The following is a 20,886-nucleotide window of genomic DNA, read 5'->3' as shown; positions in this document are numbered from 1 at the left end:
TGAAATAATATTTTCTGAAATTTAAGTACCCTTCCTCATATAATTATTTGCAAACCCCCATCTCAAAACTAATAGAATATTTAGTGTACTGGTTTTTCGCATAAGGTATAGAATTAAGCAACTCAGATTCAGAATATAGTCATTGTCACCCCATCACACCCATTTGCTCATCCAGGTCCTTAGAGAAGTTTTGTAACCTCCTAGGGCCTGAGTGTTCCTACCTATAAAAGTGGTACAGTAATAATGCCAACTGCATAGAGTTGAGGGGATTACATGAAAATATTCAAGTAAAGCTCATAGAGCTATGTTTGATATACTCTAAGTGCTAATTTTTATTTTCATTTTGAATATTTTTCATATGTATATACTGGGGAGATCTTTTCTTTATTTGGCATTTGGATATGACATTACCAGGTCTATGGAATCTAGAAATCCAAATGCTACCAGAACTATCACCAAGATAGTTTTAAGAAAAAAATTCCCTTTTGAGAGTCCTTGTATATAAGCATGGTATTGAAACAATTCCATTTTTTCAAGTTTACCAATACTTTTCAGTTTCTAATATAAATGGGCCTGGTTCAGATTACTAATTTAGATTATACTAGCCTTCTTAAGTTGCCCTTCAAAAAGGTCAAACAGCAAGTAACCACTGAGAGTGTGTTTTGTATTGGATGCCTGATGTGATGGACCAAGTACTGGATTAAAAGGGAAGACCTAAGGTCTGGTATCATCTCCTGGGTTCATCCAGCAAACACCAATTAGGTATCTGTTATATGTCAGGCACCATGCTGAGAACACAAAGGAATTAAATAAGAGATTATCTGGTCACTCAAAAGCTCATAGTTCAGTAGAAAATCAGAAATATAAAAATTTTTAAAAGCTGTGGAATGAATGCAATAACAAAGATATATAAAGGGAGACTGTGAACACAAAGAAAAACTAGTGTCATCTCTAGGTGACATGGTCAGGAAGGGTTCACAGAGGAATATTTGAATATTGGGCATGGTCTTTAGAGTATTAGACCTTGCATTTCCTACTAGACTAAAGGAAAAATGAATCTGTACCATTTACTTCACCAAGTTGTGAGATCGGGAAATGGAAAGTATGTGAATAAGGTTTGTGAATTTCAGTCTTGTTTAAAATGCAAGGAATTAAGAATTAACCATAGCTTTTACCTAAATATCGCCCCTATACCCTTTCATTTTTGTTTTCAATAATGCTTACTTATTTTAACGCCTCTCTACCGAACACTTTTTCTCCTGTTTTCACCTACTAACCTCAAAGACTTTGGGATATCCTCATCGGTTAAGTTGGGCAAGAGAAAAATAAGACAAAGAAAATCAGCTATATTGAATTTTTTTCATTTTTCAATATGCTAACATCCAACTGGCAATGAAAATAATGTTGTGTTTATTCAGATTATCTCATTAATTTGACCCTCCTAATTCACAGCTGGTACATAAACAATGGTAAGATTTTAGCAAAGTATATTGTTCTATCAAATTATGTGTCAGGACTCTTACGTAAATTATGTTAGTTAAACCTGATATTTCAAAGGAAATAACAGCACATGAGTGCTCGCTATCAATTTCTCCACAATTCTCAATAAATTATATTCATTCATTTAGTAAATATTTATTTGTACCTATTATATGTGGCACACTGGAAATAGAGCAGTTAACAGACAACACACATGTCCTAGCTCGTGTACATCTGCAAATTAGCAAAGAATAGAGAGAATTGTATAGCTGGGAGCACAATACATTGAGTGTTGAAAAGTGAGACATGCAAGGTGTGACATGTGCACAATTGGAAGACAAAACCCAGTTCAAAGCAGGCAAGGCTTTCCAGAGGAAAAAGGTTATAAACTAAGATGGGAAGGAAGAAAAAAAGAAATCAGTAAGTGAAGGATGACAATTATTGATATCCTTAGATCAAATCAATTTATGCGTATGTTGGGTGAGGTTGGTGGAGGGGGAAGTGAGGTGAACTCTATTTAGTAGGGAAAATAGGAAATCACGCATGGGGTTCATAAAATCCAGTAAAGCTGGAGGCACTTGAGTTGGCCAGCAGCGACACTGAGCATTTTCTTACTCAAGAAAGATTTTAAATATTTCTCTTCCCTCTGTCTCACAGACCGTGAGTAAAGTAGAAACGGTCATTCTCATTTTTTGAAACTATGTACAGAGCTCTAGGTGTCCAAATCAGAGAGAGGGTGGCACTGTAAAATGTGCACTCTCCAGCTAAAGAGATTTCTCTCTTTCTGTAAATCAAGTGGAATTTTGGAAAACTGCTTGCAGATTATACTTGTTCCCATTTTATGAATGGCAAAATACTAATAAAACAATTCACAAGAAGTCCCCACTGCTCTTAGATTTGACCACTTGTGCTTATTATTTCAAAGTTTGTGCCCAAGTATCCTAAGTTATAATGGTACAACACATTGTACCATTCATGTGTTGTTTATATAATAATTCATGTATTGTTTGGTTGTCAGAAAATTCTGTTTTGCAAAATAGATTTTTCTATCTCTATAAATGGATTTAATAAAGGAAATATTACTTCATTCATTCATTTCACAAATACGAATCTTCTGCTACCTGCCAAGTGGTGAGCTAAGTCCTCTTATTTGTCTAGAAGTGGTGAACAACTTCAGACAATAATATTTAGACATTTGTATAACTGTACATTTCAAAACATATGAAAATGGTAAAAGGAAGGGTGTGTTCTTTTGTTTAAGGGCTTGAAAAATAAAAATAATCACATTAACACATACCTGAAATAGGAAGACTGTATGAAAAATGTCCTTCCTGTTAACAAAGTCTTGAATACATGCTTCCGGTTTCCATGGCAGCCCAACCAAACAGAAAAATAAGTCATAGAAGTGGCTTTTTATACCAATGACTTGCTTCCTAAACATTAGGATCGGGAGCAATCAGTGAAAAATAATGACGGGTGCTGTCCTACTTATGAAAACTGTTTTATAACTTATCAGATTATTTAAACCAGAGGGAAAATTGTCTGAAAAAAATGACACAAAATTAGAATTTATGTTTTTATTTTGACTATGTCTGTCTCTGTGGTCATTACTTTTAAAAAAAAAAGGTTCAAGTAAAAAAAACTAAAAATAATTGTGCCAAACACATTATCTTTCCTAGGTCTAATTTACTTTAGGAAATGTGTGTAGGAAATTGCGTTAACATCCTTTTAGCAGGAGAAAACTCTTAAGCTTAAATAAAACTGAAAAAGCCACAGAAAAAAAGGGTTTCAAACCCCAAAGCCAGTGTCCAAATGAATGCTATGGTTGACCTCATAGATGTGTTCTGAATGTTTACCCTGACCTCCAAGAAGAAAAGAAAAAGAAAAAGAGAGGGAGATGGGGGAGAGAGGAAGAAAAAAAGGGAGGGAAGAGACAGAGAAAACAGGGAGGGAGGAAGCTGGGGAAAGAAAAAGACCATTTGCTGACTGTTGTTTTATTTCCTAGAATGATTCAATACCTCAAGAAGATTTCACTCCAGAAGTGTACAGAGTTTTCCTGAACAACCTTTGCCCTCGACCTGAAATTGATAACATCTTTTCAGAATTGTAAGAGTACACATTTTCACTTACATCTTTTCAGCTTGCATTGATTCTCAGGTGGCTAGAACAGGACTTTGAGTGGTAATTGGAGATGGAAGAACATCATACACTATGTCTAAAAGCAATATTCCTGTGTGATATTTTTGATAGGATCTCACAATCTTTCCCCTGAGGAGCAACCACTGCTTTTAATGAGTAGAAGTTTGCCGTGATATATTGCTGGTGGTAGTTGTTTTTGTATGCTCAGATAACTCTGTGTGGTTGAAAGATTATGGCTCGAACAGGAGGCATCTCGGCTTAGTGGAGTTAGATTTATGTAGCAGGAAGAACTGTCTATTGGGAACCAGTTATTTTACCTCTCTGAGCCACATTAGTCACATTAGAAGTTTGGATTGCTAAGAATCCTCTCAGCTGAAGAATTATTTGCTTTTATGTTAGAAATTATAAACTTATATCAAGGCATTACTTTTTTTTGATAGACTGGAAGAAAAAGAAAGAAACCAAAGCACTAAGGCAAATATGGGGAAAGTAGCAGTTTACCTTTCTTGAAATACTGAAATCTACGTGACAGAAAATCCAAAATGTGGTAAACAAAATAAGGACTTCTTCATATGAAAGGCAAACAGTACTGCTGAAAATGACATTGCAGGTTCTTGCTTTGTGCTGTTTATTGCCATCATACATTTATTGAGCATCTGCAACATTTGTACCATTGGACTTGTCTTTGGATAATCAATATGATTGAAATGGGAAGTTTGAACACGATGTTGAGGAGTTACAGTCTCTTGTTGAAGCCTGTGATTTTTTAAAAAATGCTCAAACAGGTTGTTTACTTTTTTTAAAGTGATGATAATAAATACATCTTTAAATGATTAAATATATATGGAGTTGGATGATTAAACCAAAAATTTATTGTCATAATCAAAAGACGAGTGTTCAGTGTTGAGTGGTGCATTCTTATGCACATGATGCAGTGTTTTTCTACTGTGAGTTTTCTTACCTATTTGGTATTTTTCAAGAGCATTGGGTTTTAGTGGTAGCAATTGCACACAAGATATTCGTAGCCCATAGAAGTACAGAAATTGTGGTGGAGCAGCACAGTGTTTTTAGGGCAAGACAGGAGTTTCAATATAGCATTTTCTTATCAAGTATAGCAGGATTTTATTTCCCTAGAGTTAAATGCAAATATATGAAGGAAACTTAGTTTAAAAAATTGTTATTTCTCGGTTTTTAATTGTTTTTAGTGGTGCCAAAAGCAAACCATACCTTACCGTTGATCAGATGATGGATTTTATCAACCTTAAGCAGCGAGATCCTCGGCTTAATGAAATACTTTATCCACCTCTAAAACAAGAGCAAGTCCAAGTATTGATTGAGAAGTATGAACCCAACAACAGCCTTGCCAAAAAAGGTCAGTACTTTCTCCCACACTAAAGGGAAGCTCTTGTTTCTGATTGCCTGTGGTCACACCCTGGGAGTTAGGGATACCAGGTGATTGTTAGGTTTGTTTCCTCTGTTTACAGAGGCATTCCTTTCTGTCTGAAATCACTTGGTGGTTTAGTGAAGTAAGTTTTTCTTTAAACTTTGGTGTGTGATTTTTTGTCATTGTTGTTATATGTATGTATGCATGTAAAATATTTTTAAAATGTCTAATCCTTTGTTTAGTTTCAAATTCACCCAGTGACTTAATGCATATTTCTCATACAGGAAATTTGTTATCTTTAGGTTACCCTTCTGGGCCTTTTTATACAAAGTTCTGTGAAGTTGCCAACAGATTTTTCTAAAGCTCTAAAACCAAAGAGAATATTTAGTCAGTGAGACTCTTCTCTTTGTCCAGTATATACTATCTGATAAATTTTTCTACTTAGGGAAATAGTCTAAAATTTAGCTTTCTGTGTAGAAAAACTTATAGTCATAGATACAAAACAACCCAAAAACTGACATTCCAAAGGCAGCTCTAAGTTACCTGGAAGTTATTAAGAAATTTATATTTTTGATTCTGGGAAAATGAATTGACAAAATAAGATCGTGAAGATATGATTGATGCAAATTTTCAACTATATGTGGCAGCACTGTCCTGAACAAGATCTTCTACTGCGAAGATTAACTCTCATCTGGATTGAAATATCTTCACCAAGAAAATTAGTGTGTCATCACTAATGTTATTGCAAATTGCCTAGATATTCCATAGGGAGGAAAATAAAGTACATGTAATCAACTATTAAGAAGAAATCAATTATATGTTAATATGCAGGCAGTTTCTAAAGTAACAGAAATAACTCTAGCAAACTTATAGTCATAAATAAGAATGATTAGCATAAAAGTAAATTTTAACTCTTTTAACCCATTGTATTTAATCTGGAACTGGTCCTCTAAATGGAAAATGAAAGTATGAAATATTAATGGGCCAGGTGCTATGTCTCATGCCTGTAATTCCAACGTTTTTGGATAACTTGAGGTCAAGAGTTCCAGGCCAGCCTGGCCAACATGGTGAAAATCTGTCTCTACTAAAAATGCAAAAATTAGTCCAGCATGATAGAGCACACCTGTAGTCCCAGCTACTCAAAAGACTGAGGCAGGAGAATTGCTTGAACCCAGGAGTCGCAGGTTGCAGCAAGCCGAGATTGCAACACCGCACTCCAGCCTGGGCAACAGAGCAAGACTCTGTCTCAAAGAAAAAAAGAAGTATAAATGTAAAATCTATTAATTTTATTCTACATGCTACTTGTTGGGAATATTTAGATGCAATTTTTAAATTTTCATTTGTTTTCTTGGTGAAGCACTTTGCCTTTGTTGTGGTCACCATTCTTACTGTTGCTGTGAAGATGAGATTAGTTAAAGGAAACAACTAATCCAACAGCATGTCTTGGCATGGCCAGGTCTGCCCCTCCAATCTCACTTAAATAGGTTGCCCTTTTTCCCCTAGTACACAGGAAGTTAGATTTCCTCTTACCATGAAGAAGGGAACATCTTCTTGGAGGTTTTTCCTGTGTAGCTTAGCAGTTCCCTTATAAAATCCAAACTTCTCCAAAAATAACTAACACATTGTTACAACAAATCCAACACTTCTAAAAACCAGTTAGTCCACGACACTAGGAAAACAAAAAGCTTTTGTGAAACCAGTGAAGCACTCTAAAGTGTAAGCTTTTTCCTTTTCTTCCTCCTTCATACCACACTGCTGATGGCCCAAGCTTCAGCTGGTATCTGATGTCTCCATACATCGTTCTCTGCTGACTTGGATGATGTAGCGGTCACAAAGAGAAAAAAACTGTGATAGGTTACTATAAAACGCTATAATCCCAGAAAAAACCATTTTGACTCCAATGGAAATTAAGATGACGTCTCCTAGCATTTGCAAAATTATTTCGTGCCATTTTATGAATTTCACAATAGAAAGAGGCATACAAAATATTTAAAAATTTAAATATTTTTAAAAGCAAGTTTATCTGTTTTTATACCTTAATATGCCATTGATCAAAAACCTCTGTATCAACCTTAATAGCAGTATAAAGAAGCAACATAGAATAATGGTTCCACTTTTGAGTTTCAAAGCTGAGATCCACTTCACTAGTCATATAGCCTTGGTACGTAATTTCTCTATGCCTTAATTACTTCATCTTCAAAATTAAGGACAGAAGAATTCTTGATTTTCTTATTGTAAATTTCAATTAAAGAATACCTGCAAAGCAATTGCTAAGAAGAACCTGGGCCCATGTAATGCAATGAAGAAACATTAATTCTTCTCAATGTTTGGAAGTGTAGTGTGTTGATTTTCATTCCTCAGTGTCGTTGTCCATTTTGATCACATGATTTCTGGGCCCTAAACTTTCTTTTATTTCCCATAGCACCTAGAAGATGCACCTGCTTATGATGAAATCCTTAATGTAGACTTGTAGGTGTGATCTAATCAGTGACACGAAGCATTTGTGTCCCAACTTGTCACTTAAGAATGTTGCCTGGTGGTCTCTGTGCATAAAAATTTTCGTTAATGCCATCTCTACCTAAAGCCTTATCTAGCACATGGGAAGGACATGGGCTTTGGAGTCCAACAGCTGGAATGTGTCTAAAGGGCCAGTCACCTGCTACCATATAGCATGCATCCTTAGTCACCCCAGGGGACTCCAGCACCAGTTCAGAAGTTCTGGCTGGCAGTATCTATAGCCCTTTCGTCTCCAGAATCCATATGAAAGAAATTCAGCTCTTGAGGAGTTAAAAGTCAAATTACAAAAAACTTAGTAGGGTCACTTCAGCTCTACGGCATGTACACAAAAAGGGACTCATGATAGCTGCCTTGTTCTAGGATAAAGTGAGATTGTGTCTGTTAATGTTTAGTTCAGCACACAATAGTCATTCAGTAAATAGCACAAATTGTTATTATCATTGTTTAAAGGTGGCCAAATAGTACTAGAGGAAACACACAGTCTCTAGTGTTCTAGTCTTACAAACTCAAACTTACAAGCCAGCCTACATTAATTGATTCATAACTTCAGCATTCAACAAATCTTCAGTGAAAGGCAAGAATCTACAGACAGAAATGGACCCAGAGATAAACCCTATGCCCCTAGAGGTTTGCACACCTCTTCAAAGAATATATATATATATATATTCTGAATATCATTAATATCTAATTTCTCTAATTAATATAATATCTAAATATTACTTCTTGAAGTCCAATGTGCACCTGAATCACCTGAGCCCTTGTTAAAATGCAGATTTGAGATTCCGCATTTCTAACAAGTTACTGGTTGAGACAGAAGATGCTGAGCAAAGGCCCACACTAAGTAGCAAAGCTCTAAGAAGTACACATAAAGTGCAGTAAGCGTGAAGATAAAGAGATTTCTTTCTGTCGGGGACAGTTCATGGAAGAGATAATATTTGGGCTGAATTGATTTTAACAGAGATGAGATAGAGACTTCAAAACTTTAAACTTTTAGTCAAGTAGTTATATTTGGATCAGTAACACATAAGAAAATAAGTAGGGAAGTTTAATATTACATCATAATTTATTCTTCTGCTGCTTCTTAACTGCGTGCAGATGTACCCAAGTGTTAGCTAAATTGGTGTTGATCTCAGTGCTGATACAGAAATTCAGTCTTATTTACCTGAGAAAAGCACTTCCATATAGCCTATACTTGTTATACAATGCTAAGCCTAAGATACATACATAATATACATAATAGAATATAAATATATATAACATATATAATGAACATATAACATATACACATAGCATATAGTTGTGTGTGTGTACACACACATATTCTCTGATATCAAAAAACATATCTTAAAGTAGGTGTTAAACAAATAAATAATAGAGAAACCTGACATATGCTGTTTAGCTTTTATGTGCATTGTATGTAATTTTCACATAAAAGATAGACTTAAAATTAAATGAAAATCTTTTTGTGTCACCAAAAGCCCAAATGCCAAAGCCGACCATAGTTTAGCTGACTAAAAGTGTGATATATGGAAATATGAAATGAAACTCCAGAAGAGACAATAGACTTTGATCCTTTGAGGATCTGCTGTAATTAGCATGTTAGCCACATTTCCATGCTGGAACTTCTGTTTTGGGAGATATGTATATTGGTTATAAATAATCAGAGGGTTTCTGTGCAGCCTAAGGCCAAATGGGTCATGTGTGTGGGTTCCGCAAAGAGAGAGTTTGCATATTGTCACAGAGGATACTACTCTCCTTGGAGTTTGGTTTATTTTTACCATGTAAAAATCACACATTGAAAAATGCCATGACCCCCGGTCAGCAAAAGTTTCTTCCTTTCCATGTTGTTTGCACTGTATACTTAAATATTCTTGGCACAGGAATACACAATGACCCTTGCCTCTTCCAAACAAAATGTTCATGAATATCCTACTTTCAAGACCAGTGTCTCCAAAACAGAGTTATTTTTTCAATTACTTAAACTCTTCAGACAAAAGGCAGTGAATAAAATTAGCATGAAAAATAAAATAGCTCTATAGGTACCTTTGGTAACAGAATGCAGACCTGAACTGATTTATCTATAAACAAAGGCCATATTTCCATATATCACACTTTTAGGCAGCTAAACTATGGCCAGCTTTGGCATTTGGGCTTTTGGTGACACTAAAAGATTTTCATTTATTTACTTAAATAAACTGCCAAACCAAAAGAAAACAGTGATTTTTTTTACATGTTTTTATTCTGTGAAGAGCAGGTGTACATGAGTGTTTGTTAAATAATTGAATTAATGTAGCAGGTTATAATATCAGCAGATGTTTCAAACTACATTCCCTTTATCGTCAGTTCTTCCTCTTAAATTTTTGTAAGGTATACTATATAAAAGCTTCCCCACTTTGTTGTAATTAAATCATAAAAATGAAGCTATATAATTCCTTTTGGTGATCAATACTCACTGAGTTAATAGTTTAATAGTTGAAATGAGCTCAAAATTATAATGGCAAAGCAATTTGTTTTTAAGCAAAGCTGTAGAAGTTCAGGCATAGCAAGTGTTTTTCTCTTTTTGCTTTAAATAGACCTAAGCCAATAATGATTGTATCAGTAGGAAAAAAAAACCCTATTGCATTTTTGATATTGTTTTATTTGAAGTATTATACAATTGAACTATGTTCTCTCATCTTCAACACCAAGAAACAAACCGAGAGTGATAGAAAGAGACTGGACTTGGGAAACTTGAAACCTGTAGTTTTAGGTGAGACTCCAGTTGAAAAATGGCATAAATGTAACTCAAACTAAAGCACAGAGAGAAATATACTTGTGCATATAAGCAAAAAGTCAAGATGTCAATGATTTCAGGCATGACTATATCCAGAACTTAAGTCATGTCATCAGTAATTTTCTTTATCTCTCTTCATTTTCTCATACTGGCTTTAGTTCTTGGGCAGATTTTCCTCAATGACAAGACAGCCACCAGCAGCTCCAAGCCTATAGCTTACCAGTTCTTGTATACAGAAATCCTTTTTACTCATGGTTCCAATGAAAGTCCCAGAATCCAGAGCATGGCTTCGGTCACTCAAGGCCACTTCTAAATTTGAATCACAGTGTCCTGAAGGATGCGCTAAAAATAAATGGACAGGCTTAAGTTATATGACTCTCCCTAGAGCCCATAAAGGGTCAACTACCTAAAGCACAAAACACGTGGACTGTCAGTTGGAGAGAGATGGTTCCCTAAAATTCAACCAGGACGTGCTTCCTAGAGGAAGGAAGACTGGTCACTGGGCAGATAAAAAGAGTAGATTACACTAAAACTGGGTCAGAAGTCAGTCATTCATTGTGACTGTATTTGACCTTACAAAGCCATCTAACTTCTTTGACAGCCCTGCTCCCCAGTTTTCTCAACTTTGAAATGATTTCTGGAGAGAATTTCTGGAAGAATTAAATGAGATGCTTGTGGTAAGAAAGATACATATATTCATTGCTGCCCACTAAACCATTGTTTGCTTGAACTAATGAAAAGTGATCATTGGCATTTACGCCAATTATTTCAAAACATTTATGAGTCTAGAAGTGAGACTCAGAGCCTTGGGCTGAGGCATTCCTGAACATTGCTGTTTCTCATGTAACAGGCTTATTTAATGTACTACAATTAAGGATAAGTATAATCATTTATTAATGAAACTTTTAAAAATATGGCATGGCATATCTGTGCACAATGGTCCTTTCTGACTCAATCATTCTTTTCTATATCTTTTTATTAAAATGGAATAATACTCATAAGTGTAGGGATGTACACTTGACTCTTACTGTTTACTTCATTATCACTTCAATTTCCTAGTAGATTTTTTGAATCAGATCTTTCAGCACCATTTCTCTTTACTAGGTAGAAGTTATAAAACTAATGATGTGATGATTATAATCTCTATTGTACAACTTTGCCAGATCAAACATGCCTAAATTAAAGAGAAAGGCTGGCAGAGTGTCATGATGAAGCCAGTAAACCTCAGGCAAGACACTTTATTTGTGTGTGCTTCAGGTTCTTCATCTGTAAAATGGGATGAGACCAGCAATGTAGCAGACACCTGTGCTATTCCCATGTCCCTTAGCACTCATGGTTCCAACCCAGCCACCTACATGGTTAGCAACTCTCCAGGGCCTTCTCTCAGTCCATCCACAGCCAGGCTACAATTCCCAGGGATGTCATGCCTCAGAGCAGTTGAAGAATAAATACCTCATCTTTGTTGCCCTTTAGGTTGCAAAGTTCTGATGTGTATTCTCTGCTTTCTACCAGAGTTCCTTGGTGAGACTGAGCCGTAATTGCCCAGAGCTATAACCTGCTTGATAACCTTCTCTTTATTAGCTGCCTTTCTTTCTTGTCTCCCTTCTCTTCTTTACTATTGTTTCCTAGGGTCAACTCCCAAAAAAACTACTTGCACTCAAATCCTTGATTCAGACCCTGTTTTTGGAAGAACCCAAACTAAGACAAGAACTTTTCTATAAATGCCCTTAAGAGAATCAAAAGTGAATGGGTAAGGTTAGAGTTGCTGAGCATTGTGGGAGAGAAAAAAAGTGGAAAGAGGCTGTGTCTCATCATTCCTGCCAACCTGTCATGTTATTGTCTTCATTGTTTCCAATCAGGAAGCCCTGGCCAGTAGACTCAAATCACAGATTTCTTTTCTACAAAGGACTTAGCCATTTAGCCCAACTGTCAGGTTATTAGAAAAGGCAGTTTGCAGAAATGGCAATGTTGGGACCAAGACCCTATTTTTTTTTTGTCCTATTGCAGAATTCTTCCCCCTACTCCAGACATCCACCTGGGCACTCCAGCAGGACTTACTTAGAAAAAAAGATGCAACACAGACCATTTAGAAGTTAGTGATTGATCTCTATATCAGTGGTTTCTAACCTAGTCCTAGACGTACAACCCTTTGTTTCTTCTAACAACGTCTCATGAGAAAGGCTAATACAGAGGGAAAACCTTCAAAGGTGCTGTTTTGGTGGAATAAAGGGGAGCCTGGAATACAAGTGATGGTGGCTGTTGCCCTACCACTCTTTCCCCTTCTAACTCACCTCATTCTCTGCAGGGACATCTGCCTAAACCCCAGGATATTCAGTATGCTCAGCTTAAAAACCACTCCTCTGAAGGAAATATTGACTAGCTTAAAGATCTGCTTCATAATTAAGGTGTCATCCATTTAAGTCATTTTATGTAGATTACCTACGTAGTAGTTGAGGAAGAAGAACCAAAGTGAATCAACGAAGTCAACACAAATTAGACAGATTTTTTTCCCAAAAGACAAAAACAGAGGAAAACTATATGACATAGCCAATGTTTTTCATGTCTTAATTAAGTTACTACACTGAAAAAGCTGCTGAAAAGCTACTGTAGGATTTTATTGATTGAGATCTCATTTAAATTCCATCTATTGACTTTCCAGTCTCTGTGGAAGGTTACAGAAAAATAGCATTGTTGTCCCCGAGTGCATTCCAAGTTCTTCTTAACTCCATGTTTGGTATGTTCATAGACTTCTCTGAAATATTTCAGATTGGCTAAGAATGAAAAAAAAAATTGTTTTCAAGACAGTCATTATAGATCTATTGTTCATTGGTTGACTTGGCAACTCCCTTTGCTTTCCTTTCCCTTATTATGTTTCCTTTTTTCCCAGGAGGCAGAGCCTCGGCCTGAGGAAAGGCAAAGTCCTGGCCCAGGAATCCGGTTTCTTTTTTCTTTTCTTTCAGTGACCTCAATGTCTGCTCAGTCCCACAGCCCTGGCCAGAAAGTCACAGCCCTGTCCACTCACAGCTGAAATGTTCTTTGTTCAGAAAATAACCAGACAGGAAAAATATAAATAGTAAAAGGCAAAGTCAAATTGCCAGTCCATGGGATCGAGAATTGAGCTTGGTAGCCACATCGACCCCATAGTCTGCTAAGTTTTGTTAAAACCTCTTTCCTTCATCACACCTTCCAGAGGTGCCTTGCCATTTCATGTGGGAGCTATTGGGACAAAGCAGAGAATGGCTTCTTTCTCTCCCTCTAGATGTGACCTCCCAGCAGAACACAGCATTAACAATTGTTGGCTAGTACACCTTTCCCCTTGTCAGCAGGGGATAGGAGCATGTTGGGGGGACTCTGGCTCAGTCAAAATAGCCTGGCAGGTTTTAGCATGTTGGGAGGCAGAGAGGTCACAGAGCCACAGGCATTTGGCTCCTAATATCTGCATTATCCAGTGTCTTGTCAATAGTTGATGTGATACAACAGATACGTTGGAGGGAAACAGGTGGGATGCAGAAAAAAAACAAACCACAGGGAAACCAGGTTAAGTAAGGTATGGACCTTCTACCCTAACCCTTAATAGAAAAGCTGAAAAATGTACCGTAGCAGGGAATACTGCTAGGAAGCAGAAAATGACCAAGGATTTCACTAATCTCTTATGGTATTAGCATGGAGGGTCTGTCTTAACTCTGAGTCACTGCAGTCGCTAGGATACCAGCTGTGACAGCAAGGATTATCTCCAGGCTAGGGATAGCGTTATTTTAACAGGATAGTTAATCGAGAATGATGGACAGAATCAAACTTCTTACCTAAGCACTCTACCTTACATGTAGAAAATGAGCCCCAAAAATGCTTCTGAACAGTGTGGCTGTATGTCTTTGTTGGGGGTTTTCCCAGAGGCCAACTCCGAAAGAAGATTCAAGTGCATAGAATTTGAAAGAAGTACTAGTAGGGCAGTATGAAGTGTGAATGAGGTAGAGAAAGCAGCTTACAAAACTTCTGTGTCAAGGCAATCATTCCCAACCACAGCCCTTGTTGGAGGATGCTCTTAGAAAGTGTTAATTCTTAGGCCCTTCCAGCCTGCACCACATTAAGCCAGCCATCAGGCAAAGATGCAGATAGAAGTGCAGCCCAGCTGTATCTCCTGGAGCACCAATACAGACTGCTATGATATTATTACCAGGAAAACAATATTCATGGTACTATAAAAAGGATATTCCCACTTCATTCTGCAGCTATAACAAGAATCTCCAGCGTGTCAAAAAAAGAGATCCTTCAAAGCACCTGATGCTTATTGAACTCGTTTCTTTATTCTAGCATATACCTAATGAAGTTGTGTGGACACTCAAATCTAACAATCATGTATTACCCATCTAACTTATGAACTACTAGAAAGGGGAACAAAATCAAGATAAAGTATTTGCTCTCAAGTAGCCTATAATTACAAGGAGAAAATTCCAATATTACAAACAATTATAAAACAAGATGTAATGTGATTTACTTCCATTTATTCATCTAGCAAATATCCACTCATTTATGAATGAACTTCCATTCAATCATCTAGCAAATGCCTATTGAACAACTATGTGCTAGGAAAACTAGGAGGAAATGGATTAAGTTTTGTTTATTACATTATGGGGAGTTTCCAGAATTGCTCCAAGCTCTTTACCTGCAAATTTTCTTGTACAAAACCTCAGACAAGTCTTCAAGTCCATATTTTTATTCCCATTTTACAATGAGGAAACTGAGTCTTTGGATGGTCCAGTAATTTGACTTGTTATACTGTTTGAGAAAGAGTTATTGTGAGGTAAGACTAAAAATGTAGCATTTGTGACCTGAATGGAAGCATTCATGCTATTCTTGACTTATTCATTGGTTTATATACTCAACACACAGTTTTTCAAGTCTTGCTACCTGTGTTAGCCCTTGAGTTAGACAATGAAAAGGCACTACTCTTCACCTCTTGGGTCTCTCAATGTAGTCCAAGCTCCTCTGTAGTTGGTACAGTGGAGAAGGATGTGCTGAAGGCTTCCAAAGAGAAAACTGACATTCCATGCTGTGCTTTATGCTGCGGAACAGAGGGTCAAATGAGAGACAAGTGGCATTTAGGGCACTAAAAGATAACTTGTTCTAACTAGCTCATCAGAAAGCATTAATGAAAACAATATTCTGGGCCTGCCTTTATGCTAGACTATGGAAGAGATATAAACAAAGTGAAGGCCATGGTCTTTGCTCTTAGAAAGCCAATGTCCAATTCGACCAAGGAACATGACATTCTGGTGAAGGAGCTAGAAAATTTTTCCTCCTTTGCATTATGGTCAGGAACCACTGTGGAGGGTCTCCTCCCATAAAGTGCTGTTGACGGTGTACTCATAAAAGGCAATGGAATTGGTTTCCTACCCTCTGAGAACCTCTAACTCTAAACAATAAATCAGTACTCTACAAATCCATGCTCCAAACACAGCTCAAAAACTGCATTTAAGAGAGAAATATTCTAATCTGGATTCTGTTCTTATCTTTCTATGTCATTTTAAAGACACTATTTAATCTCTCTTGGGACAAGTTTGCTTATCTGTCATATTAAATAATAGAACTGCTTTCTACCTACCAAATAGAATGATGAGGAGTAAATAAACTCACAGATGTGAGAATATTTTTAAAAAGGGAAAGTGCTAAATCAAATCAAGACGTTTTGTTAAGAATTTTCACACACAACCACATCAAATAGTACAACTTAATAAAGGGGAAACTGCAGGGACACAGAAAGCTGTGAGCACTGCCTGAAGAGCTAATCTGCAGGAGCTTTTGAGAGGAGCACATGGCCATTTAGGGGCCATTATCACACCATATCTTGGAGCTGTATTTGCACATAGTTATGGTAATAGCACAGTTTTTGCAATCAAGATGGAATAAGAATATATGACACTTTTCAACTTAAGATAAAATAATAACACACAAAAACAGGCATAGAACATACTCCAGATATAGGAAAAAAATGGTAAAATAATTAAAGAGGCCAGCGAAGTTCATATAATGTGTAAAAGCACAGTTAGTTGGCCTGTGTGATAGGAAAGTTTGTGCCCAGGCAAAGATAATTGAGAAGGGGACATTTAGATTATTTCTTGAAATAGGCAAATAAACTTTGGTGAGCCATGGGATATTAATGCCATCTGCACTTACTTTCTCTGAGCTGATCTAGCAGAATTTGCAAGGGCCACAGCACCAGGAAAAAAATGTGAGCGGAGAAATTGCTCTTCAGTGCTATGCTTAAAAGTGATTTAAGGAGGTGCTAAACCACTGGGCTGGTAGTGTTCCAGTATGCTCTGATATTATTGCATTAAAAGTGAAGATTGAGCAGTGATGAATGGATTCTCAACCACCTAATCCCAGTGACATCCAAACATCTGAGTGCCAGATCCTGCCTAATTGGCATTTGGCACTGTAGAAGGAGGCTGGTGTCCATGCAAGCTGGCAGACACATTGTCCAGTTTGCCCATCTTGACTGTGATGATTCTATGTGGATTTATGGGCCATCTGTCTTCCAAGGCAAAATGTGTAGATTTCTTTGTGCTGCAGAGCTTTGAAAATGTTATTTGCATGTGTTTGGCTGTTTTTATTTTTTAAAGCTAACCTGCATATTTTTTGCAAAGCCCACAAAACAATGTCACTTCTTATGTTTAGCATTTCTCTTGTCCTCATGCTGGCATGACAAGTTTTCTATTGTATTTCATTTTTCTTCCTAAAAATCAGACTCGTGAGTTTAAGGATAAAAATGCTAGAGGATGCCTTTAAATTACTTGCAGAGATTAGAATGTAAATTAAGTCTGAAAAAGAATTTGGACCTTGATAGACAAATTCAAATCAAAGAGCTAATCCTCACACCTCTGCCAAATGGGTCATTTGTCCGCTGGAGCTCAGCTTCTTTACACAGAAAGATTACAGTAACACGTTTTAGAGAGATAAGTAAATCATAGGAAAACTCTCCCTTGGTCACATTTAGGATTATTTTTAGGACCAATGCAGAGTGCCCAGAATGAAGCCAACTGCCATGAAGGCAGGACACCTTTCCTCCCCATCATCCATGCCCCCCATCCAGGCCAGTGTTAGGAAAGTTATGTGTAAGCACTGTCAACCACACCCACCACTATCTGTCTTTCCTTTGGCTAGGCATGGTATCCAGATCCATTTCACACTAAATAACCCTGGGCCCTCAGACAAGTTGTTAACATCTCTAAGCCTCCGTTTACTCAACTGAAAATGGGAATTTAAAAGTACGTCTCTCATAGGATTTATATGCCTCTATCCCTGGCATGTGGTCAATGCTCAGTAATAATAGTTTCCATTGTTATGATAGTTATCGTTACTTACCTTCTTCTAACACTAGACGATGTGTGATGTCTTCCACAGCAAGCAGCATAGCATCATGGTTAATGGCATGAAATACAAAGCCTGACTGCCTGGGCTCAAATCTCAACTTATTCACTTACGAGTTGTAACCTTGAGCAACCTTGGGCAAGCTACTTGAGCAACCTTATCTTTGCTTGGTCAAAAACCTTGAGCAAGCCACTTGCCTCAGGTTTCCCATCTATAAAATAGTGATAAAAGTACCCACTTACAGAGTTACTGTGAGGACGAAATGAGTTAATTCTTGCATATAGCAAGTAGCATATCATAAAAGTGTTGAACAATATACTGGAAATGTTTTAAATCATGAAACTCTTCTAAGGCTCTTCCTTTGCACATTTCTGTCATTTTTTAAAAAGTATTGCATGGGTAAACATGGCCTGCCACGTTTTCTTTCTTTGATTGTTTTTCCTTTAGCACTTTGCTGCTGCTGCCTTACATCTGCCTCTAGAACTAGCTCAGAAGCAGTTCCATGCTGGTTCTTTGGTGCCATCATGGGGACATTTCCTAGCTAACCATCCAGATATGTATACTGAGCAGGGAAGAGCCTCAGTGGGGGTCCTTCTAGGTACCTTAGCAATGTGCCATGAGTTGTATTTAGGGATTAGTTTTTGACTATGCCTTATGTACTTTTCTGTTCCCCTGGGTCATGGAGCTTATACAAAGTGTAATGAGAGAATAAGATGCTGAGGACTTGCTACTGCACTCAGAAATTTCAGTTAAATGAGGAGCATCAACTTGTATGACCTGACCTTGTTTAAAATTACATTCGTCCGGGCACAGCGGCTCATATCTGTAATCCCAGAACTTTGGGAGGCCGTGGCAGGCAGATCACTTGAGGTCAGGAGCTCAAGATCAGCCTGGCCAACATGGTGAAACCCTGTCCCTACTAAAAATACAAAAATTAGCCGAGCATGATGGTGTGCACCTGTAATCCCAGCTATTCAGGAGGCTGAGGCAGGAGAATCACTTGAACCTGGGAGGCAGAGGTGACAGAGTCAGACTCCGCCTCATAAATAAATAAAGTCGCATTCATGAACTTATTTGTGGAAAGTGAGAGCCTATTAAATTATTTTAGGTACTTTACTTGTGAATCTAATAGGGAATTCTACCAGGGATGAATAAAGGAAGCTAAGGAGAGAGGGCATTGATGGAGCAGGTGGCTTGCAATGTGCAGTGTCATGAAGTACAGCCAACTCAGCTGTCACTTAAGGATTGATTTCCCCTATTCTGAATTATTCTAGTCTCTTTTTCTGGTCTATTTTGTGGCCGAGCATTTAATGTTCTCTGGTTAGCACGTCTGCCAAGGGCTAGGCAGAGGTAGGGAGTAAGGATAAACCTTTCAATCTTTCTAAGACTTGGTTAGGACTCAGCCCCCCAAATCCTCCCTGTCTTTCTTCAGCATATTTGTTGGCCTTCAGGGTACCATTAGTCAATGCCAGCGAGGCCTCTTGGTTCTGGTCTGTGAGCTGTTCACTGCATTTCTTTGATGTTTTCTTCTCAGTCCTTCCTTTGCAGTGTCATTTACTACTGAATTCAGAATTGCCATTTTACTTGTCTATAATACAATGTCATTTGAGATATCTGGTTGCCAAGATGAAGCACAAAACCACTCACAACATAAATTAATACATAAATGTTAATATCTTGGCACCAAATAATCATTTTTTCAATTATTTATTGAGCACTTACAAGTCAGGCACTGTTGTAAGTTCTAAATATCAGCAATGAACTAGAGAATCCCTGCTTGTCTGCTGGACTTCCCAAAGTGCCTGCATATTTTTGCTCAAGGCTCTCTTTAGCTGTGAGAGCCCCTTCTTCCCAAGGGTGCAGTTGACCAAAGGTACTGGGGAATTATCCCCGTTGAAGCAGCCCTCAAACAACAACTGATGGGACTTGGTATAAATACTCCAGCTCCTTCTCCCCTTAGGTGGGATCACCTTCACGTATATCTTCTGTCTCATTTCCGTCAAGGGAAACACAAACCAAGATACTTCGTCCTCATGAAACTCACAATCCTTGGAGGAAAAGACCAAAACTAACATATCAGCAAATACATGTATTAGAAGAATGACAGATGGTGACACATGCTATGAAGAAATATTAAACAGCATATGAGACATGAGAGATTGCTATTTGTATGGGCTACTCAGGAAAGGCTTCATGTTGTGGCAACATTTGAGAAGACTCTCAGTCCACTCAAAACATACCTCTTTCTTTCTCTCTCAATTTCTGTTTTGAAATAACCTAGAGTGGTGGCTAAACATTAAGACCCTTCTCTAGTGCCTGGGCATCAGAGAGGGAATCTGGTCCAAGCTAGCAGCCTGCATGGTCTCATTCTTTTTTGGTCTTGGTCATTGACCATCCATTTCATAACCACAGGCTCAGCCCCATCTTTGCCAGCCTTGGGTGGACCAAGGAGGAACTCTCTAAGGCTCAGGCCCATCTACTTAGACACTTCTGCTTCTATGGGTTCTGGCTTCTTGGGGATACCAGGGCTTGCAACTTTCTGGAGCACCTTCTGGGAACAGAGCCACACAGAGCTGCTTTCTTCAGAACATCAGATTGGTCTGGGGTTTCCCATAGACTTGAAAACAAGGAAGCCTTGGTATGAGAGTGTCCTCAGGACCAAGCAGAAAAAAGTACCTTTTCATTCTTCCTTCTCTGCCATCCCTTCCTTCCCTGAGGCAAAAGGTCAAATGCTTTGTTGCTGCCTGTTTTGGAAAAGAGTAAGAGGGACTAGTGAAGGATAAAGGAGGAAATATGTCAACTTGCCAGTATGACAGAATTGAACACATGATTTATTTCATCACCTTAGAATTTAGTTCTAGAAGCCTCCTTAATTTTTTTTAATGTAATGGTATCATTTCTCTAGCAGTGTTTTGAATTCAAATTGCAACTTTACATGACAGACTTAGGGTATTACAAATCTGGACATAATTTCCTGGCAATTGAATCAAGTCATGAAGGACACATCTGATGACCACCATGAGGGGTGTTGGACAAGTCACCAGTACTCAGCAAATCAAAGGTCAGATTGACTCAGTGATCACTCCCTTAGAAATATGGGGAGTTGACTGCTCCTCACACGCATCAGTGCACCTGTTCCACACAAGCAGCCTCGTGAGATTGGCAAGAAAAGCAAGAGATCCAAGCTACTTCCCAACTAATAAGTACCTGGGAGCTCAGGCTTCCT

At 37.8% G+C, this 20,886-nt stretch overlaps 1 protein-coding gene across 2 annotated transcripts in view; it reads left to right on the top strand.

Moving 5' to 3' along the window:
• Nucleotides 1-20,886, top strand: part of PLCB1 (phospholipase C beta 1) — a 731,248-nt gene that overhangs the window by 500,139 nt on the left and 210,223 nt on the right. For both annotated transcript variants that reach the window (XM_017523921.2, XM_017523922.2), the window contains exons 8-9: nucleotides 3,485-3,585; nucleotides 4,824-4,990. In XM_017523921.2, the coding sequence (XP_017379410.1) occupies nucleotides 3,485-3,585; nucleotides 4,824-4,990 (268 nt within the window). The remainder of the gene's footprint in view (nucleotides 1-3,484; nucleotides 3,586-4,823; nucleotides 4,991-20,886) is intronic.

Source organism: Cebus imitator, unplaced genomic scaffold (genome assembly GCF_001604975.1).
Source record: "Cebus imitator isolate Cc_AM_T3 unplaced genomic scaffold, Cebus_imitator-1.0 Scaffold31, whole genome shotgun sequence".
Classification (NCBI taxonomy): domain Eukaryota; kingdom Metazoa; phylum Chordata; class Mammalia; order Primates; family Cebidae; genus Cebus; species Cebus imitator.
This window is presented reverse-complemented; position numbering and strand designations above follow the sequence as displayed.